The sequence below is a fragment of the Phascolarctos cinereus genome, unplaced genomic scaffold (assembly GCF_003287225.1).
Source record: "Phascolarctos cinereus isolate Bilbo 61053 unplaced genomic scaffold, phaCin_HiC Scaffold_4;HRSCAF=312, whole genome shotgun sequence".
Classification (NCBI taxonomy): domain Eukaryota; kingdom Metazoa; phylum Chordata; class Mammalia; order Diprotodontia; family Phascolarctidae; genus Phascolarctos; species Phascolarctos cinereus.
Window position 1 is genome coordinate 414,248,828 of NW_027555847.1, and position 18,707 is coordinate 414,267,534.

General features: G+C 34.7%; 1 protein-coding gene across 3 annotated transcripts in view; it reads right to left on the reverse strand.

The window, feature by feature from the left end:
* The window catches only part of DNAH5 (dynein axonemal heavy chain 5), a 383,566-nt gene that overhangs the window by 320,288 nt on the left and 44,571 nt on the right, over nt 1–18,707 (reverse strand). For 2 of the 3 annotated variants that reach the window (XM_021008644.2, XM_021008641.2), the window contains exon 1: nt 5,132–5,457. The exons of the other annotated variant lie outside the window; for it this stretch is intronic. In XM_021008644.2, coding sequence (XP_020864303.1) covers nt 5,132–5,188 — 57 coding nt within the window. In that variant the 5' untranslated portion in view covers nt 5,189–5,457. Of the gene's footprint in view, nt 1–5,131; nt 5,458–18,707 lie in introns of those variants that run through there. 3 annotated transcript variants of the gene reach the window in all.

Sequence of the window (18,707 nt, forward strand, 5' to 3'; positions counted from 1 at the left end):
CGCTTCAATGTCTTCATCTGGAAAATGACCTAGAGAAGGAAATGGAACCACTCCAATATCTTTGCCAAGAAAACCCTAAGTGGGGTCACAAAGAGTCAGACACAACTAAACAACAATAGTGTTTCATCAGTTGAACAATAAATAACAATAGGTAAGTCTTATTCAGTAAAGTTTTAAGAATAAATCAGTGTCTAATGTTTTATAAAAATACATCCTAAATGGATAATTGATCTAAATATAGTTTAATAATTAGAAAATAGATAATTATGCAGTACTGGAGCTATCAAAATTGTAGAAAGGTAAAAATGTTGTAGCTAGTCAACAAAAAAATTATTTGAGATAAAAAATGAATTTGAGTATGTAAATACAAAGACCTTTTACAACAAAAGAAATGCATCTAAAAAAAGAGAAATAGAATTGGTGAATATCTTTGTAAAACATTAATGATAAAATTTTATGTCTAAAAACTATAATGAATGGTTAGAGATTTATGAGCAAGATCTATATCTACTACCAGTTGCCTTGACACCCAGACCAAAGACAGAGAATACTCAATCCATTCAGTTCCAGAACTCTCAAGCTTGGGACCATGTTGTCTTGATTGGAGAGTGCTTCGAACAACCTTCCTTGTCACTATACCAAAGAGCTATAGAACTGTGCATACCCTTCGATCCAACAATAATACTACTAGATCTGTATCCCAAAGTGATCATAAAAAGGGGGAAAGACCCATATGTTCAAAAATATTTATAGCAACTCTTTTTGTGGTGGCAAAGAATTGGAAAATGAGGGGATGGCCATCAATTGGGGAATGACTGAACATGTTGTGGTATATTAATTTAATGGAATACTATTGTTCCATAAGAAATGATGAGCAGGTAGACTTCAGAAAAACCTGGAAAGACTTACATGAACTGATGCTGAGTGAAGTGAGCAGAGCCAGAAGAACACTGTACACAGTAATAGCAACAATAGCGATGACTAACTTTGGTAGACTTAACTCTTCTCAGCAATACAAGGATCTAAAACAATTCCAAAGACTCATGATGGAAAATGCTATCCACATCCAGAAAAAGAACTAGGGAGTCTGGATGCAGATCAAAGCATACTATCTCTCTCTCTCTCTCTCTCTCTCTCTCTCTCTCTCTCTCTCTCTCTCTCTCTCTCTTTCATTTCTTCATTCTCATGATTTTTCCCTTTGATTCTAATTCTCTTTTACAACATGACTAATGTGGAAATATGTTTATATGATTGTACATGTATAGCCTATATCAGATCGCATGCCATATTGGGGAGGAGGGAGCAGAAGGAAGAGGAGAAAATTTTGAAATCAAAATCTTATAGTAATGAATGTTGAAAACTAAAACCAAAATTAAAAAAAAAACAACCCTCCCTGTCTTCTCATTCTAGAACCATAATCAAATCAGTTGCTACCAGAGAGCAAATTTATTCTAGAAAGTATTGACATGTATGGCTCCACTCACTATTCCTGTAACTTTCCTAACCAAAATATCCCTTTCTAGGGAAAATATATGCATTATATTCCACTATTGGATGATAAGATTAGCACATAATAAGTTCTTAATAAATGCATTTTCAATCAATCTATTCCCAAATGGATAAATATTCCAAAGAGATAAAAATTACTAATAACTACAAGAGAAAATGTTCAAACTCCTTAATAAAGACATGCAAATAAAAAAAAAACAACTCTAAGATGCCAATTATTAGATAGACAAAGATAGCCAGAAACAATAAAATTCCTTGGTGGGGATAAAGATTTGAAAAAGCAGGCACATTTTATTTCACTGGTAGTTTAGATGTGATACAATCTTTTTTTCAAAAGTTTTATGGATTCATATAATGTGTTACAACACTTTCATCCCATTATTGGAACCATATCCCAAGATAAGTAATCTCCTGCCTCCCAAAAACTCTTCTCTCTCCACCTAGAGCCATGCTGCTGAAAGCTTCCAACTCTAATCTATGGTTAGATGAATTATTCTGTGTGACTTTCCCCCTCCTCATTCCCTTTTCCACATTGCTTGCCTTACCCCACCACCCCATTCCTGTCCCTGCCTCCGTATACTACCTCCTTTTTCACTGCATGTCTGTATTTTCTATGCTTATTCTCTCCTGTACCTTCTGTGCCTTATTAAAATGTAATTGACACATTATTCTCCACTTCCATCATGGTCTTTCCTGGAGAGCACCCAAAAAACTGGGTTTGCCCAACCCACTTCATAATTCCAAAAGTTAATTAATAATTCACACATGTTCTTGAGGTAGAAGAAAGGACATGAACCCTTTGCTATACCTTCACCAAAATTCTAGTGAGGGAGAACTACTGCCATATGGAAGAGTCAAAGGAAAAAGAGAGGGAAAGGCAATGCCACTCCCTTTCAAAGGTCCACTAAGTGGGCCACATATTTTGGCTTAGCAGCCAATTCTATTTGACATTGCTTTGATTCAGCTTCTTCCCCCCATCTCCACTCCAGCTGTTATGGAATGGAAAACCAGAGGAACACCAAGCTTCTCTACATCATCCCAAAATTTACAAGTTCTTCAGGAGAAGACTGCATATTTCCCTAGAAGTGGCTAAGTCAATACATCATACACTCCAAGGGATGCAACTCCCCCCATTTGTTTATATTTATGTAATATTTCCCTTGATATAATTAAGATTCTTGAAAGCAATAATTATTTTGTTTTTGTCTTTTTTATCCCCAGTGCCTACCACATAATAGGCACTTAATAAATGTTTATTGATTGATTTCTAGCCACTTGATTCTAATTACAAGCATCTCAAATATTCACAGGAGGACTATTGAGGACCCATTTTACCACCCTACCCTAAGTAAAACTAAGAACTTTTAACCTTTACAATTCTCCCAGGAAGCTGTTTTGACCTTCAATGCTTTCAATGTTTCAAGCTGATTCTCAAATTGTCATGTCTCTTTTACTAGAGATTAATGAATATGATATCCTTTTGGAATTGAAAAGATACTTTAGAGGAACCTAGCACATCACTGCTCTCCCCTAACATTTTTTCCATAGCAATAGCAAATACATCTAGCATGAACAAAGGCCAAAGTAAATAGGTCGGCAACAATTAGGCAGTAACCCTTCAAATTCCTCTAATTCAAAAACTTACTTTGGCGTATTGTGCAGACAAATTAATCCTCGAAGAGACATGACTGTCTTCATGATTTACTTTCAACAAAAAAATTATAATTGCTGTACCAAATTTGGGGGAAAGTATTTTAATTCACAGTGCTGGAGACTTAAAGCTCATTACCTGACACAAAGCACTCATATCTAAGAGAAAGAGAAAAGGGAAGCTGATCTCCACCACCAACTTTTGGGAAGGAAGTTAAGGAATGTGAACAGACTGGAACAAATCATTTTAATCAAAGAGATTATTTTAATAAATGTCAAAGAGTTGATATTTTGGTTGTATGGGGAAGAGAGATTTTTTTAAACTACGTTTTTTGGTTACTTAAGATACTTCTATGTATGTATCCCAATGATGAAGCTAATGACTACATTTTTAGTAATTTCATTATATAACATCAGCATTAAAGAAATAAAATGAGCCAGACCAGTGATATAAAAAAGTAGACTCACATTTTCCAAAAGCTAGGCACATTGGAAAAATCTTTTTTGTTACAGTGTCAGATCACTAAGCTACAATTTAGCAAATTGGTATACCACTTATTTTTAGAATTAAATTTTAGAAAAATAGTAGAAATTTACAAAATGTTCTCTAGGCATCTTTTTTTGGGCTAGGCAATGGGGTTAAGTGACTTGCCCAGGGTCACACAGCTAGCAAGTGTCAAGTATCTGAGGCCAGATTTGAACTCAGGTCCTCCTGACTCCAGGACCAGTGCTGTATCCATTGCACCACCTAGCTGCCCCTTCTTCAGGGGTCTTGAAGTAATATTTTCATGCTTTGATGAATTTGTGATATCATCAATGTGAGCAATCCTGCCAATCCATCCATGCCTTCTTATCCTTTGTGGCTTTTTTCCCCATGTATTCCCATAAATTCCGCAAAGAAGATCAACTCAAAACACCAGGTACCTTTTCCTACAACAAAAGTTTTTAACCTTTTTTGTGTCATGAACCTATTAGGCAGATGGATGGTGCAGACTGAGCCTGGAATCAATAAGACCTGAGTTCAAATCTGACTTCAGATACTTACAACCAGTGTGACCTTTCATAAATAATTTAATCACTATTTGCCTCAGTTTTCTCAACTAACAAATTGGGATAATAATAGCATCTGTCTCACAGGGTTATTGTGAGGATCAAATAAGATAATGTTTGTAAATGCATAAAATAAAATACATAGAATTAAAAAGGAAATCAATAATATTTGAATAGCATCATTAAAATGGGGTTAAAAAAAGACAAATTCACAAACCTTTTTCTCTAAATCTCTTGACTTTGCATAGAAATCAGGTGAGTATGCTGGCTGGCTGGCCACAGCTTTCCTTATATGACTGAACCACTTCTTTTTCCTTTCAGATTTTCTCTGATAACATCCTACAATACTTCTCTCACACATTCTTTGCTGATGATAGATTCCCATGGCGTGCTTTCATTCACCCTCCTCTTTTCCATTGCCCTTTGAGTTACTTGTAATCTGAATTCCTTGGAGACTTTGTAACAAAGGACTTTTTAAAATTTACTCTATATTTTGTTTCATAGATTGAAATAAATAATAACAAATTTTCAAAGTTCTTCAATTTAATTAATAGATCCATAATAATTTGAATATTTAATGTAGCTTCCAAAATGGCTTACTCCCAAAAAAAGTAACCAACATGCTTTGCCTGAAACATATATCTTCCCAATAGATGTATAACTTCTCCAAACAGTTCTGACCTAGTCAGACATATGTAAAACAAAGAAAAGTCTAATCACATTATTCCCTTTTTTTATATGAGAAATGTACCTCATGTTTCATGCTATCCAACTGAGATAATACACAAATCAGCACAAAATCAATTTCTCAGCTATGTGTGAATGAGCAGCTTTGGCTCTTTGACATAGGGATTTTTCCCAAGGTATGACTGATGATCATCTTTAGCACACAAGCAAGCCTACAAATAACATAGTTCCTTACCATTAAAACTCGGGTGACACTTTGTTTCCATAGTTGTCTCCTACCAGTCCTAAACATTGCAGAAATCTATATGTCTTGTAGATTGGCCCGTCAAGTTAATTTTCCCTCAATAGTCTTGTAACACCCAGGAGATTTAGCCTGTTCATCACACAGCAATTTTTTCAAATGAGGAGTCTTCCCAAGGATGTGCTAGTTTTAAATCCAGCTCCCATGTCTTGAAGTCAGAACTAATCTGCACATATTGTTTACAACATAAATTAATTAACAACTAAAAGTCAACCTCTAAGACCTCAAAGTAATCTCCCTTTCCGAATTTCTGTCATTGGTTAACTCCTGTGTTCAACTGCTTCTGTGTTTGTTGTTAAGGTAATACTGTTTATATGCTCTATTGTTGTGCAAGGCTAATCTCATATTCATTTATATAAACCAACCAAGCCACTTTTAACAGTTCAGTTGCAACACAGCTTTTTCTGATGTCCATTTAATTCTATTAACTTCCCCGCAGTAGGTTCCAAGCCAATAGAGATGCTTGAGTGATTTATTTCACCAATGAAAAATTTTATACAACATCAAAATAGAAAGCAGGAAAGCTAAAACTCCAAACAAATTTTTCAAATTGAGAAATTAGGGCTGATTTTGTCTAGGCAACTTGGCGTGCACAATTAACTGCCAGCATTGTGACAAATTGTGACTAATTGTCAGATAGGCTAATTGTGACCCAAAGGGACCATTTAATAGCCAAAAAGAACAAGAAGCTCATTTCACATGCAAATGGAAAATTATGTCCATAAATTACTTGTGCTCACACAGTTGCAAATCCAAATAAACTAAGGCATAGCAATTCAGTTCTGCTCAATAACTTGGTCATTCTTACAGTGACAATATCAGTATAAAATCGTTAGAGACATGTTGTGATGAGTTTGTCGCATGAACTATTCCTGATGCAGTGAAGGAGATCAGGAACTTCAGAGAAAGCCTCACAGGGCCTGTTCATTGTATAGGAGAATGCTAGGCTTGGAGTCAGAAAGACAGGTTCAAAACTGACCTCTGATATTTGCTAATCCTGTGCAACTCACATAAGCTATGTGAGATCCAATCTTCTCATCTGAAAACCAGGGGTTTAGACTAGATGGTTCCTAAGTTGCAACCAGCTCTAGATTTGTGACCTTGTTGAAAACAGGATCTTTCTGAGCCTCAGGTTTGCAGGTTCAGGAACTCAGTAGGTAAGAGGATCAGGGAAGATGGTCAAGTACTAGGGCATAGGTCATGCTAAGCAAACTCACGAGAAAGTGATTTATAAACCAGGTTTTTTTTAACTCATAATTTATAAACTAGATTTCCAAAGGTTTTTTTTTTCATTCATAACAAGAAACAAACGTATTAGACTCACGAAGGTCAGTTGTTTTTACAAAATATGTAATCCTGGTTAGTTAGGGACACTCAGAAAACCAGTTACAGTCAGAAGGTTGTTCAATGAGCCACAGATGCAGTCAAACAGTCAACAAGCATTTATTTAGCAGCTGCTTTGTGCCAAACATTATACTAAGCACCGGCAATACACAGAAAAGCAAAGAAAGTCAGTCCCCTTTCAGAGCTCACAGTCTAAGAGGGGAGACAACATGAAATAAATGTGTACAATAAGATATATACAAAATAGCTTGGCGATGATAAACAGAGGGAACTAGCATTAAGGAGAAAGCCTTCTTAGCTTGAAGAAAGTCAGGGACAGATGCCAAGAGATAAAGATGAGGGGGGGACAGACTTCCAGGCAGGAGAGAAAAGCCTTTGAAAAAGTTCCGAAACTGAAGAGAGGGTATCTTGTGTGAGGAATAGCAAGGAGGCCAACGTCATTGGTTTGCAGAGTGCATGGGGATGGAGGAAACAAAGAGGAATAAGGTATAAGACTGGTAAGGTAATAATGAGGCAGATTATGAAGGGCTGTGAATGCCAAATACAGGATTTTATATTTGATTCTGGAGAGAATAGGGATCTACTACAGATTGAAGATATGTGAGAACACAGAGATGGTAAAGAGGGCAATCTATTGGAGGAGGCAGAATAGAATAAGATCACTTATGAATGTAGAGGAATTTGCCTTGGCAAGGAGAAGGGCCAGGTATTCATGCGAGACAGAGGTGAAGGAGATAGTGGCAGAAGTCATCTGGGTGATGTGAGATGAGGAGGAAGAGAGAGGACAGAGCTCTCACCAAATGGCCTGAATTTATTAGACTCAGAGCAAACATATTGGAAGTTTTTAAAGGGGATTATAATCAAGTCTCACAAATTGCCTTTCTTCATTTTAAGAATGTTTCTGTCTAAATAACTAATGTTCTAACATCAGAACATCTCTTCCCTGAATAATGTGAAGAAAATGCTTATGGATTCCTTAACATCCAAATCTCCTATTTCAAAGTTTTATATCAGTGCTCGATAGTTTCTATCATTATATGAATGGAAAGGCCACAATGAGACCATAGTTTATTTTATATTGGGTACAGTTTAGATGAGTGTATCCCTGCTTTTGGTAGATTTTGGTAGAAGCTCTAGTTTTCTGAGAAGTGTCTTTACAAACTAGTATTTTTAGTGTGGATTGATTTCTTAGTATTTTATGTTCATTCACATTATAATGGCATGCAAATTAACTGGAAGAAAGTAAAATAACAGAATTTGCTGACTTATTGAATAACATATTTTATACTGTTAAGAAAATTTAACATGTATTATGTCTTCTAAAACTTATGTCTGACCATGTCACTCCTACTCCCCTGCTCAGTGAGTTTCAGAGGCTCTCTATCACTTCCAGGATGAAATATGAATTCCTCCCATTCTATCCCATCTTCTCCAGTAGATTTACAGCTCTATTATCCCCACTCTTTCACTAATCTTTAATCTTTCCCTATCTACTGGCTGCTTTCCTGCTGCCTACAAACACAACCATGTCTTCCTTATACTTAAGAAAAAAAATCTTATGTGATCTGACCATGCCTCCTAGCTATCATCCTATTTTCTGACCATCTCTGCTAGCAGCCATCCTATATTTCCTCTGTCTTATGTGGCTAAACTTCTTTAAAGAGACATCTATTATCAGGGTCTCCTCTTCCACTCTTCCTCTCTCTCTCTTCTAAACTCCTTGCAGTCTGGCTTCAGACCTCATCAGTCAACTGAAACTGCTGTCTCCAAAATTACCAGTCACTTAACCCCTCTGAGTCTCACTTTTCTCATCTGTAAAACAAAAGAATAGGACCAAATGACTTCTAAGCCACTTTCCAGTTCTCATCCTAGGATCCTAATATGCATTCACTCAACAGAGTTCCATTCAAGAAATTCAAAGCCATCCTTTGGCCCCTACCTGCCATTCAGTGCAGGCCACAACATCCCTAGATTTTGCCACTGAAAATGGCCCACCTATTCTATTTGGATGGCTAGAAAGCCCAGTAGCCTCAGAGATATCTTGAATATTCAATTCAATTCAACAAATGTTTAAGGGTTCATTATGTGCAAAAAAAAAAATGAACAACATAAGACTATTTATCCTCAAAGAGTCTGCAAGTTAAAAGGAAAGGTCAGACATGCAGGTACAGAAATAACTGTGATACAAAATAAAATATATTAATTGCAGAGGAGATATACACAGAGTTATGTAAAATCCCAAAAGGGATAAATTATTTTTATCTGAAGTAATTAGGTGATATTCAAATGAATGTGGGGACATTTTAGACCTTTAAGGATAGGTAATATTTTCATGGGAAGAAATAAGGATCAGTGTGGTAAGGTATAGAAACAAAATGAGTAAATATGTAGAGGTGACAGTGTGTGAAAGGATAGGATTAGGGTAAAAATGAAGTCATCAGCTTTGTGAAGGGCAGGTCCAGAGAATGGCAATATGGAAAGGGGAACAATATAAACTAAGGCTGCAAAAGCAAGTTGTTATGGATTGGGGAAGAGTTCATGACCAAACAGGGAATAGAGAGGATCATGGCAGATAAAACTAAAAGTTCGGTTACATAAAGTTTAAATGTTTTTGTACAAACAAAATCAATGTACCTAAGATTTTAGAAAGGAAACAGTTAACTGAGAAAAAAATCATAGTGTTTCTCTGATAAAGGTCTCATTTCCAAGCTATATAAAGAACTAATTCAAATTTACAAGAAGAAGAACTGTTTTCCAATTGATAAATGGTCAAAGGTTATAAATAATCAGTTTTCAAAGGAAAAATCTAAATTATCATCAACCATATGGAAACATGCTACAGATCACTAACAATGAGAGAATAGCAGACTAAAGCAACTCAGGCTCTTTCTCATGCCCACAAGAGTAACTAAGTTTGGGGGGAGGGGGAGGACAAATGTGATAGTAATATGGGTAAACAGGCACATTAATGCACTGTTGTCAGATCAGTGAATTGGTCTATCCATTCTGGAAAGCAATTTGGAACTATGCCCAAAAAGTCACTAAAGTCTGCAGTGGTACAACTAAAAGGCCTATATTCACAAAGAGATCAAAGAAAGAGGGAAATTACTAATATGTACAAAAATATTCATAACTTTTTTGTGACAAAGAATTGTGAATAAAGGAGGTGCTAATTAATAGAAGAAGAGATTAACAAATTAGGTTATATAAATGGAATATATTGCACCATAATAAATTATAAAAGGGACTATTTCAGAGAAACCTAGTTAAGACTGATATGAAATGATATAAAGTAAAGTAAGCAAAAGTAGAAAGAATGAGTTATGCAATAGCAACAAGTCATAAGAAAAACAACTTTGAAGACTGAGAACTCTGATAAATGCAGGGACCAATCATTATTCCAGAGCACCAATAATGAAGCATGCTAGCCATTTCCTGATAGAAAAGTGATAGACTCAAGATGAAGAATGAAACGTGCATTTTTGTATGTGGCCAATGAGGACATTTTTTTAGCTTGACTATTCGTATTTGTTACAAAAGTTTTTTTTTCCAATTTCAAGGGGTGGGAGGGAAAGAAAATTAAAATTTTATGAATTGAAAATAAAAGCTTTTTTAAAAAGAAAAGCAAGCTGGGGCAGCTACGTGGCGCAGTGGATAGAGCACCGTCCCTGAAGTCAGGAGGACCTGAGTTCAAATCCGACCTCAGACCAAACACTTGACACTTACTAGCTATGTGACCCTGGGCAAGTCACTTAACCCCAATTGCCTAAAAAAAAAGCAAGCTGGAGACAGACTGAGGAAGTTTGAATTTTCTCCAAATAGACATTCAGGCAGCCACTGGTGAAGACATAAATGATTACTTAAAATACGTCAGCCATGGGTCAATATATCAGCCAACAGTCAACTCGCTGCTAATTATAATAGGGCAATTAAAATGTTCTTAAGATTCTCATCAATTATTAATTAGTATATCTTAATAATAATAATAAAATAGGAAGTCTACAAAGGCTAGGAGGCTAAAAATCTTAGGTGCTTGAGCTCCTACCAGCAATGTCCATGGTGGTATCTTAGACAAGATATTCTAGTAAATAGGGGGAAAAAACAGAACAGAAGCAGTTATAGAGAGTCACACAGAACCAATAATTTGACATTCAAGAAGTACAAAAACTGAATGGAATATTTTCAATAACCAGCAAGAATTGCACAATGTTTGTCTCTTTTCTAGAGACAAAAAGTTGTGTATATGCAATGCTAGATTTAATAGACCCTCCCACAAAGATTATAGCTACCATTACTGTATCTCTAAGAGACAATAGAACCATCTAGTCACCATGTAATTATTATTATATTAGTTGGTGAGGGGATTGAGAGTTTAACTGGCATTCTGTAGAGATTATTATTATTGATGGCTGAAAAGAAGACAGAAAAAGGAGCTAAGAAAATTTATTTCCTGAAACAATTAGATTTAATCCTTATCTTTGAAGAAACAATGAAGAGAATTCCTGAGAAAAGACTTTAATTGGTATCCAGAGAGAACTGAATGGTGGGATTGTTTCTAGAATTGAGAAGTTAGCAGTTGTAGCAATAGTTAAAGTAGGCTTTGGCTATGATCTTTCTCACAATATACTTATTGTTAGTAATCATTTATGTCTTTTTTTATTGGTTAAACTATAAATTCATCTAAGCCTAGGAGTTAGGAATTTACATTTTATACACAGAGAGAGAGAGAGAGAGAGAGAGAGAGAGAGGCAGATGGAGACAGACCAGAGATAGAGACAGAGTGGGAGAAAAGAGTAAAAGCTTCTTATAGGAAAAAAGGTTTCTTTACTTGATAAAATAATATTTAATAAATTGAAATGGGGACTCAGACCTAACCAAGACAGTTGTTACAATTTTAGTAATTAATAAGAAAATATCAAAGCTTATAAAGTGGCCTAAGTCAGGAATACCTGAGTTCAAATCCTACCTCAGACATTTAGTTGCTATGTATTCAGAGATAACCTCTTTCAGCCTCCATTTCTTCATCTGTAAAATGGACATAATAGTGCTTCCTTCACAGGGTTGTTTTGAAGATCATATTACATATATGTGCATATACACATATGTGTGTGTATGTAATGCTGTCCAAACCTTAAAACACTTTGTAAATGTTAGTTCTTGTTATTATCATTATTGTGTATCTCTTGATTGCTTTAGAATATGAGAACATTTAAGGAAAATGAGTTATCTATAGAGAGATGATCATCCTGCTGAAGCAATGTAAGGATGGTTGATGAAAACAGAGCCAGATAATCGAATAGGGTTATTTCATCCTAAAGATCCTTGAGGTGCAGATTGCAAATTCTTGCTTAAATGTTGCAACCAACCTGCAGAGTTCACATAGACACACCCCATAGTGCCAGAGACACAGAAGTTCATAATGTGGTAATTTCAAAATGAGCATAACAGTTCAATGTGAGTATTTTTAGCTGAAACATACAAAATCCTAGGAAAAGTGAAAGTTGCCTTGCCACTCTGTAGCCCAAAGTCACTGCTGAGTCCTAGTTCTGTTGGAAGTTACTGGTATGCTTTACCACTTTCTGACTTAGAATCAGCATAATTATTTTTTTCCTAATGGCTCTTGGTCAGCTACTTGCTCAAGTCCTTTAAATTGTTGTTTACACTCTGACTTATCCATTTTAAGAGTGTCTAAGAGCTTTGATCCTGATTCTTGCTTAAAAGCCTGCAGATTTTGGTACTCACACAGAAACTACTAACAATTAAATAGATCTTACAAGCAATTCTAAACACAAGCAAGAAATGTTTGTTGCATTTTTAAAAAAACTTTCACCTGTTTGAAATTTACTTAGCAAATATACATAGCACCTCATATGCATTGAAATCTTTGCTTTACAAGGATTTTGCATATGCACCAACTATCATTTATTGAAAAATAAATTGGGTCAAAATGTTACAGCTTTACATAATAGGCCTATTATAAACTAATGATGCAATTACTTCATATGCTATTTTTTACTTTTCAGCCACTCTATTTTGTTACATTATAGCTAATATATGGCTATTGACTTTTTGTTTTATGGAAAATCACATTTTATTAATATTTTACCATTTTACTTAATGATTTGTCAATTTTTCTCAAACTCCTTTTCTTTGATTTTATTATAGTTTCTTTTCAATGAAACAAACATTTATTAACCACATACTGTGTTCAAGGCATTGGGTGAGTTGGGGTGATGCTGTATAAAGATACAATCAAAACATAAAAAGACATAATCAAAATTCTCTGTAAGAATGAATGGATGGATGAGAGAATGAATAGATAGCATGTATTAAAAATACTTATTATGTTCCAAGCACTGTGCTAAGTGCTGGTAATACAAACATAAAAGCAAGAAGCAGCCCCTGCCCTCAAGAAGCTTACATTATAACGGGGAGTAACAAAACATATAAAGTAGGGGCAGCTAGGTGGCACAGTGGATAGAGCACTGGCCCTGAAGTCAGGAGGACCTGAGTTCAAATGAGGCCTCAAGCCAAACACTTGACATGTACTAGCTGTGTGATCCTGGGCAAGCCACTTAACCCCAATTGCCTCACTAAAAAAAAAAAAATTTTAAAAACATACATACATATATATATATATATATACACACACACACACACACACACACACACACACACACACACACACACACACATACATATATATAAAGTAAAGGTGACCAGGGAAGGGTTTGTGTCAGGGAAGTCACAAAAATGGTAAATGGAACAACAAAGCAGTAAATTAAACAGAAGGAGTTATACTTTACTAGTTTCATACAATTAAACTGCTTTATTTTCTAAATTTAATTTTCTAACAAAAAATATCATCAAAGAAACAAGTAAGCAAAAGTGAAGATGGATTGATCATGAAATTAGAAGGGAAAATGACCAATGTTTGCTCCAAGATGTCCGGAGAAAGTTTGGAAAGATATATTCTAAAAATAAAAACAAGAATGTTTGTGACTTACCTCATATTTTAAAACAAAAACAGACAATTTTTCTGTTATAAAATGCTGTCATATTGATTTTTCCTTGTTTTCAGTATATATTCCAAAGTTTGGGAAATTTCTTTCCATATAGTTAAAAAAATACGAGGCAAGGCCTCCAAAGTCGTGGTTCCTAAAATTCCCAGAAATTCTTAATCTGTCACTGAATTCACATTAGACTCTCTGTCTGGGAGAATAAAAGGAGAAAAGAATGCTTCTCTATCCTTTAATAAATAGAAAAATATGAAGCATTCAGAGAGAGCAGGAAAGATATGATCTAAGAATGGAATGGTGAAGAAAAAGACTCTGAAGAGGAAATGGGAAATCTAAATCAGGGTAAAAATATTAAAAAGTCAAAAATGTGGGCACAAAAGCACCTCCAGAGTGCTGGAGGTTATAATAAGTATAAGGACATGGAAGGAGGATATCAATCTGAAAAAGCAGAAGCATCCCAGTTGCCACAAAATAGTAAGGAACAAACACAGGGTCCAAAATGTGTATGTAAATGCATTACTCACTCAGGAAGAAGAGATGCCCAATGGTAGTCAATAATTTCCTAGTGAGAATTATACAGGCCCTCAAACACGCCTAATTAGTAAGTACAGTAAGATTTATTGTACCTGATAATCACCATCTATTTCTGGTGATTTCTGTTAGGAAGAATGATACAGCAAGAATGGAAAGAATGTCTGGGAATTATGATGTGCTAGACAGAAAATTTAAGGAGGTGGGAGCAATTTTATCACTAAGGTAGAGCAGAAGTGTCACCAGCCAAAGTAAAACTATAAATCTTAAAGTGAATGTATAGATCCCTGGGAAGGTATGGCTCTATGAAAGGAAAATGGTTAAAAATCTAGTGATCTGAGCACTTTCCCATTGTACAGTCCCAGTAAGAATGCTGAAAGACCAAACCCCAGGTAACGTTTGGTCAAGTTAATCAAAAAGGGAAGATTTGTACTATTTGGGGGCTCACATGCAGTCCTGTTATTTATGTTTTCTGTTGAATTAAATAAAGCTTGTCTTGTATTTAATGCACTGTTGACTTCAGTACTTACAGAGGAGCTGAAGGCACTTTTTCTTTTTTTTTTTTTTACAGATTTAGGCTATCAATTTAGATGACAAAATTCCCCAGGTGGGGTAGAAGCCAAAGAATATGATTATTAAGAAAATCCCAAGATTGAACCTGATCTATAAAAGCCAGAGCTTTGGTTCTCAGCCATGGATTATATCTTATCTAATCCAGAGCACAGGATTTGAAGTCAGAGGACTGAGTCTGAATCTCTGCTTTTCTACTTCTACATGGTTTATCTTAAGAAAGTTACTTCCTCTCTGTGGGTCTCAATTTCCATATCTGCAAAATGGTAGAGCTGAACTAGGTGATCTTTAAGGTTTCTTTCAGCTCTAAATCCATGATTCTATGACCCAAGTCAAGATAATATCAGAAGAAAAGCAAATATGTGGAAAATTAGCAGCTAGCAAAAAGATGCTATCAGAATATGATCCCAATTGTAAGATAAAATACTAAAATGATCAATTCTTTGCCAGAGACAGATTGTTTCTAACAAAGACCAACAAGAATATATGTGCATCTCAAAGACATTAAAAAAGGAATCTATTTGTACAAAAAATATGTTTATTTATTTATTTGTTTATTTATTTGTTTGTTTGTTTACGTATTTATTTGTACGGGGCAGCTAGGTGGCACAGTGGATAGAGCACCAGCCTTGGATTCACGATGACCTGGGTTCAAATCTGGCCTCAGACACATAACACTTACTAGCTGTGTGACCCTGGGCAAGTCACTTAACCCCATTATCTATCCAAAAAAAAAATTAATTAATTAAAAAATATTTATAGCAGCTCTTTTTGTGGTGGTCAAGAATTGGAAATTGAGATGCCCATTAACTGAGGAATGGTTAAACGAATTGCTGTATATGATTGTAATGGAATATTATTGTGCTATAAGAAATGACAAGAAGGATGATTTCAGAAAAACCTGGAAAGACCTACATGAACTGATGCAAAGTGAAGTGAACAGAATCAGGAGAATATTGTACACAATAATAGAAATATCGAATACTGAAGAACTGTGAATGACTTAGCTATTCTCAGCAATACAATGATCCAAGACAATCCCAAAGGACTCATGAAGTTTGCTATCTGCCTCCAAGAAAGAACTGATACTTTCTGAATACTGCCTGAAGAGTACTATTTTTCACTTTCTTTCATTCTTTTTTTATTCAAGTCTTCTTGTACAATATGATTAATATGGAAATGTTTTACATGATTGCACAAGTTTAATCTATTTTGGATTGTTTACTTTCCTAGGGAAGGGAGAGGGGAGAGAGAGAAGAATAGAATTTGGAATTCAATACTTTTTTTAAATGTTAAAAATTGTTTCAACATGTAATTGGGGAAAAAATAAAATACGTATAAAATATATGTGCACATAGGCTTGTTGATCTGATCAGGTGAGGTTTTAACTTGAATTTAACTGAAATTTGAAGGAGGTAGGAATAGATATCCAAATATAATTGTTAGAATAAATACATATATAAATATACAGACTAGATATATAGAAGGTAAAAAATATGACATTCCAAAAAAATTTAGCAATATGGGGGTCCAGAAATTTACAGAAGAAAATAATTCAGAATACTGGCATAATACTGATGGTGTCAAATATTTATATACTAAAGTAATAAGTTGAGATAATTTAATATCTTAATGAACAAAATAAGTACCACTCAATTGTATTGCTAAGACTCAATAAGATTAGACTCATTAGACTAAATACAGCAACAGAATGATATAGCTTATTTTTTTTTAAAAATGATTTCTTGAAAGGGTTGTTAGATTATCTTTATATTTCATGAAAACATGTAACAAGGTGGAAATCCATAGAATTAAGGAAAACTTGATGAAGAACATTGGATGAAGATAAAAGAAAAGAGAAACTGAAGTGATACCATTGTGGAAGTATGCTACAGACAGTTTGGCCAGATGGAGGAAATGGATAATCAACTAATAACAAATCAAAATGTCAACAAACAGGATAGTGTTGTGACAGGAGGTTTCAAATAGTCAGATATCTACTAGAGGTTTTTCTCTGATAAAGTTAAACCATGTCATAAACTCTTGACTCAATTTTCTGGTATTTCTTCTTTCAATAGTAGATGGAGGAAATTACAAATGGAATTGCTATTTGTAAATTTGTTCTGACCCATCAAAAATAATTCATTGGAGATAATTGAATTTTTCTGACTCTTAAGAAATAATTGTTTGGAATAACTTTAGGAGATGAAAGTTTTCATCTTTGAGTTTGTGATAGATGAGGAAAGTAAACTCAGGAACATGCCTTCATGTACCCTGGAATTTAGGAGAATAGATTTCATAAAGGTAAGAGGAAAATACACGTATAGTACCTTGGCTTAAGGGATGTCTACTTTTTCTCTTACTTGGTTTAAGACATTAGCAACATCAAACATGCTTAAATGCATGCTACACACACACACACACACACACACACACACACACACACAACACCCAATACATAATTTCCTCTCTCATTTTTCAATCACAATGAAAAAGCTGTCAGATTTATGTACTCATGATAGAATGATGTTTTAGTGACAGTCAATATTAGCCTGCCAACCTATTTTGACAACTACAAAGTAGCTTTTCCCATCAACTCTTAGAACTAAGATTGTACCAAATTTGTGAGTAACAGGTCTTTATATAATTAAATTTACTAGATGCTTATAGTCTGCTAATATTAGGGGCAGAGTTTGGGGGAAAGAGGAACATTTCGGGTTATAGGCACAGACCATAAACTAAAATATTTTTATAATTTTATAATTCCTTTTAATTGTAAAAGTGAAAAAAAGGAAAAAGAAGGGAAATGAGAAAATATGGAAAGTTCATCTTTTCTGCCTTCCTCCGGAGTCATTTTCTCTCATATTTATCACACAGCTTAAAGATTATTTCTAGTTCTGAGATATTCTAGACTTTCACTACTATTCCTTTTGCTATACACACTTGCTCTTTTCCAAGCTGTGAGAGTACCTCAGGATGGTCTTTTTTTCTTCTATTGCTACTGGTCTTCCATCTTTATCAAATAAGAAAGACAAAGGGAGACAGCACAAAGACTTTAGAAATCACCTAATCCAATGCCCTCATTTAATACAAACATATTAGGTTTATTTTATCCCAATGCTTAAAATAGTACAGATATAATGATGTTCCTATGGAATTTTGTATGCTACGGGGAGAGGGTAGTTGTAATGTATTATTTATACATTATGCATCTATTATTATACATGTGTTATAATACATTGTATATTACATATAGTCACATTAATAGTAAACAAATTATGTCAACAATAAAATTAATTTTTAAAACATATTTGTATCAAATGAGGGCATTTGTTGATTTCTAAAGTCTTTCTGCTTTCATAATCTCTTTCAAGAAAACAAACTTCAGAAAGGTCCCTTAAAAATACACTAGAAATCTCAAAGAATTCCATATAAGCCCTGGCTAAACAACAACACCCACAATATGGAAGTAATATATTAATTAGGAACTTGCTTATAATAATATTGCTATGTACAATTATATGTAAGGGAGCCTCGATAGTGCAGTGGATACAGTTGTGGGCCTGCAGTCAGGAAGATTCATTTTCCTGAGTTCAAATCCAGCCTCAGAAATTTACTAGCTGTGTGATGCTGGGCAAGTTATTTAAGCCTGTTTGCCTCAGTTCCTCATCTGTAAAATGAGCTGCAGAAGGAAATGGTAAATCACTCCAGTAACCTTGCCAAGAAAACCCCAAATGGGATCACAAAGAGTTGGATACGACTGAAAAACAACTAAACAACAATTATATATTAGTTGTTCCTTAATTTCAAATATCTTACTTGAAATTATTGGCTATAATTGGGTTCCCATTGGGAAAATTGAGAATACCTGAAATTCAAACACATTTGAAACGCAAACACATCATTTACCATCAACTTACCTTTCCAATCTTACCTGATCCTACAAACACTATGTTTTGCACAAAATAGACTACATGTTACTTTATATAATGCATATGTTGATTTCCAGCTTCCAGGGAACAGAACAATTGACGTTGTACTCTCCA